The following is a 4,652-nucleotide window of genomic DNA, read 5'->3' on the forward strand; positions in this document are numbered from 1 at the left end:
AACTGCCAATTTGTACATATGGAATATGATCAAAAGTGGTCTTGGCTAGGGAGATAGCCAAATTATTTGGGTACGAAAGGGTCAAAGCTTCTATGGGAAAATCCATTCCAAACGCGAAAGAAGAGAAATATCTTGCATATAGCTCCATCTATAATTTTTTTCTTTATAAGGAGCTCACTGAAGTGACTGGTGGCTTCACTAAAGTGCATCATATCTTGTGTGTCCCATCCTCCCTTCTTTGTTCCTATTTTCAGGATATCTAATGAAGTTAATGTCTGATTCAGTTCTGATCATCTGGCATTGTAATGCTTTGAAATCAATCAATGAAAATTTTTCTTGCTGACAAAGGCTATAAACGTTGGTTAATATCCACGAATCACCGTTGTGGATTGAAGTAAATGAAACAGACAGGAAAAATTATTTTGGAATATTTTTCCCTTATGAATATATTATCATTCTAGACGATGAGCAATCCTCCCGAGTCCCCCACAGAGGGCAGATATTCAACTTATTAGTCTTCTAAGACAGAAGTTCTTTTAAGCATCTGTGATCAAAGAAATCTCTTTTTGTTTCTTGAAGATAAAGGACAGTGCATCCTATTTCCTCAATCTTGTTAGATAGTGCAACTCACTTTTTATCAGAATTAATACTTCTGATATTCAAATTTAGGATTTTCTAGTCCCTATTCATGACAATATCTATAGCACACACAATAGACAATACGATACCCAGGTATATCCCAGGCACTGCAACCAACAGCAAAACTGAGCAACTGACCATAATGTAACTCTGTCCTGACATAACCCACACTACATCCGCGCAATAACCTCTAACATAATATTGTCCTGTCCGACACTACAGTTCATCCACTTAAACATAAGGTAAACATATGGTCTTAAGAGTATCACATCCATGATAACACAAAAGGCAGCTGAAACTAGCTGGACTTAAGCTCTATTATGAACTCTGAGCTCTTTGCTTCAGTGCTCCACTCTTCTGGCCTTACCCAAAACTCCTTTTACTACTTCTGTTTACTGAATCATGTGGCCAGCTTTCCTTCAGATGTGCATTTCCTGGAGAGAGAGTATAGTGAGATAGAAAGATGATGCAATGGACTGCAACCCAAACATAATTAGATTTGAGCTCATAACTCCTAAATTATTACAGGGAATTTCTGATAGCCAGAATCTTTTGGCAAACAATTCTTGGGTTAAAACAATGCTTGATGCAGTAATTCACCAAGCCAAAAGTTGGTGCCAATGGTAGGAAATATGTTATACTTCACCTCTTGTAAAGGGATTTGTGAATGATATGGACATTCATCACATACTTCTTCTTGTTTCTTAGTAGCTCAAAGAGGCAGGCATCTCCGAGCGTCAAGTTGTTGCCACGCGCAAAATGCTTCCATCCTCTCATGAGCCTTTTGTTTTTGTTCTTCTTAACACGACAACGCACTTCCCACTTCTTGCCATGGCGCTGAAGGGTCAGCATTTGTTCCTTAAATGGAAGGTATACTTCAGCATATTTTCTTGATATATCCTGGTAAAGGGAGAAAGGGTCTTCTTTAGTAATGCTAATTCGAAACAAACAGCATGGTGTAGTGGACTATCTGCACGTCCATGCTACTATCATTATGTAGTCTAGTAGCAAAGTTCTTTAAGTTTCAATCTGCTCCACCTAGAATTTTCTATCCCAATGACTCAAAAACAACTTCAATCAATATGCAGAATAAGCCAACAACACTTGGGTAAGACATACATTGTTTCTGTAAGTAAAATGCAAAGATAAACAGCCAGCTTGACCGGTCATTAACAATACATTATCCATTCAAGAACAGAGATTTTAACTCACAAGGCTACGGGTTGCTCCGTAAATACTACTCTTCCTTATGACACACCCATAAATGGGGATTTCGGAATTAATAGCTCTGAGTTTTTCTTTAAGTTGCTTCTTCTGCACCTCATTTAGATTCAAGAGGGTGCCATTTGCGAGGATACAACCTGGCAGGGAATGATCATCTTCTGAAGATGAAATACCTCCTAAACAAAGAAAATAAAAGTCATATATGAAGTTCTATGGGGCATAATATATGGCAGGTTTGACATTGTGAATCATAACCTGCTGAATCTGAAGCAGAGCTCGACGAGCTGACATTGATGATATCATTCCCCTGCCTTGAGGTATCCTTGCTTGGCCTAATTTGTCTTCCACTATGTGGAAATTTCATGGGAAGATCATGACAAGTGTTTACAAAGCCAGCAGTGTTTCCCCACCATTCTTTACCAGGAGCAGCATTTTTCTTGAGATTGCATGCCTGAATTTTCTCGCAACCGCTCGGCCCAAAGATCAAAACCTTCAGTTGAGAGTGGCCATCATACTTGAACACAAGAAAGTCCCCCGTTCTCAAGTCATGGGCACGAGCAAACGCCTTCCATCCCGAATCAAGGACTAGTTTCTCCAAATTCTTGGTAATCTGAACATCAAAAGTGTAACCATGGCGTGATGCTAGCTTAATAGTTCGTCCTGTTTGCCACCTGAAATGTTGGACAAACCTATCTGGTATGACCTGTAGGAAACAAGGTAAAGCACACTGTGTCAGGAGACACTTAAATTTTCTGCTATATTTCAGATGTGAAACAGAGTAACATGAGAGAACAGAGAGTTGCCCAGATCTGACCGAATTAAGTAATGCAGTTTCGCTCCTAGAAGTTCCCTTTTTGTTTCCATAGAAAGGTACTCCCTCGGTCCCATAATATAAGAACATTTTTGACACTAGTGTAGTGTCAAAAACGTTCTTATATTATGGGACAGAGGGAGTAGAACATAATCCAGCTGAAAATAAATTACCCTAGGAGGCTAGAACAGAGCTGAACTGAAAATAGCTTACCATTTTCTCATGGAAGTCGCCAATCATAACCTTGAAGAAATGCTTATCTTGCTCGTCTGGGTGGTTCCAGTAGCGATGTTCATCCAGCTCCTTGCGTTTCTTCCATGGCTTGCTCATCTCCTAACCACGGAATGGATCTACAACAAAAACGAATCGTGCCTAAATATTTTAGCTAAAAATGTACCAACTCAAAGTTGAAGAAAACATGTCGGAAAAAAGAGGAAATTGGAGCTAACAGGGAGAAGGTAAAACAAAGAGCTCCTCTATTTTATAGGGCTTGCAGTATTTCAGAGGGAGGGAGAGAAGAGTTGAATCATACCAGTGATTATCGGAGATTCAGAGAGAGAGAGAGGGAGGGAGGGAGACTGGAGAACGCTCCAAAGAGTGGAGAAAGCCAAACGTCAGAGACTAGGCAAGTAGACGATCCAGCGCCTCTCTGACTTCTAGATGCCCCACTAGTAGGTGTGCCTGTCGTTTCAAAAAAAAAGTAGGTGTGCCTGTAAGAGGCGACAAGACTTGACAAGGGATGCGTTGGGGAGAGTGCATGAGGGGGTGACCGGATGAGGTTGCGTGTGAGTATCCTTTTACAATTCAAAAAATTTGTGATAAATATTTGAATATTTTAAAATAATAAATGAACATGTTTTTAGGTTGCGTAGCAAGTTATTTCATTTGTAAGTACTCCCTCTGTTTTTATTTACTCTGCATATTAGAGTTACTGAAGTCAAACTTTGTAAAGTTTGATCAAATATATATAAAATAATATAAATATTTACCATAAAAAGTTTATATGATGTGAAAGTACATTCAACAATGAATCTAATGGTATTGTATATGTTAATATTTTTGTCTATAAATTTTGTCAAAGTTTGAAGAGCTTGACTTTGACCAAAGTTAATATGCGGAGTAAATAAAAATTGAGGGAGTACAATATACATTTGTAACACGCGAATATTTAAAAGTTATTTTTATTTCTGGGATTATAATTTAAATACTCTCTACAAATTTATATAAAAAGCCAACGAGTGCAAAATGCGCCGCACAGACTGCATGTTCATTTCAGCTCGCGCCTTTGTTCTAATATATTAAGAGGTAATTATTCATTTTAGACATCAACGTGTGTAGGTGGCCGTGGGTTTTGAAAGAGGAATGCTATACAGACTATAGTGTACGGATGATTTATGGACGGCGTGTCGCTGGAGTCTTTTATCATGTCCACTATGTACATATGTACAGGATGACCATTGGATTGGCTGTCGTTCAAGAATTGTCCCGTGAATCGTCGTCCACGAAGGAGTTCCGGGTTTGAAACCTGGTGCCCACACTATTTCGTCCTAATTTTCGGTTTGTATTGACATGCGGAACACACCAAGAGTTGGCATTTCTCCGCAAACAAAACAAAGTAGTTTTTTTTTTTTGTAAAAACGCGTTGGGCCGAGCACCAACTATCACTCACATTGGAGCGGTCCAGTTCATTGGATTGACCTTGTTTGATAGCCGATTTTTGATTGGATGCCTCTTTGGGTCTTTTTATGTTGGTATAGATATGTATAGAGTTGATCGCTAAAAAAATTGTGGGACAAAAGTAAACCAGTTAGAAATCAATTTGTCATGTGTTATTGGGCCGTGAATCTTGTTGGGACATACACACGATAAGACAAACTGAGGCACAACCATAACTAGTAGAATGCCCGTGGGTTGTTACGAGCTACAATGCATACAAATGATTAAGGCTGTCTCCAATGTCGAAGCTCACTTCTCCCTC

The 4,652-nt window shown here is 39.1% G+C and overlaps 1 protein-coding gene across 2 annotated transcripts; it reads right to left on the reverse strand.

Annotated features, from left to right (window-relative positions):
- Positions 1–783: 783 nt before the first annotated feature.
- LOC119282167 (putative B3 domain-containing protein Os03g0621600) lies at positions 784–3,304 on the reverse strand. Of its 2 annotated transcripts, XM_037562483.1 has the most exons (6): positions 3,207–3,304; positions 2,888–3,024; positions 2,119–2,566; positions 1,852–2,039; positions 1,286–1,539; positions 784–1,073 (listed from the first exon to the last, which is right to left on the reverse strand). In XM_037562483.1, the coding sequence occupies exons 2-6, from the start codon at positions 3,002–3,004 to the stop codon at positions 1,040–1,042; spliced, it is 1,041 nt and encodes a 346-aa protein (XP_037418380.1). In that variant the 5' UTR covers positions 3,005–3,024; positions 3,207–3,304; the 3' UTR covers positions 784–1,039. The 2 variants fall into 2 exon arrangements, with proteins under 2 accessions (XP_037418380.1, XP_037418381.1); XM_037562484.1 differs by lacking the exon at positions 784–1,073 and having other exon boundaries at positions 1,282–1,539.
- Positions 3,305–4,652: the final 1,348 nt, after the last annotated feature.

Source organism: Triticum dicoccoides, chromosome 3B (assembly GCF_002162155.2).
Source record: "Triticum dicoccoides isolate Atlit2015 ecotype Zavitan chromosome 3B, WEW_v2.0, whole genome shotgun sequence".
In the NCBI taxonomy this organism is placed as follows: Eukaryota; Viridiplantae; Streptophyta; class Magnoliopsida; order Poales; family Poaceae; genus Triticum; species Triticum dicoccoides.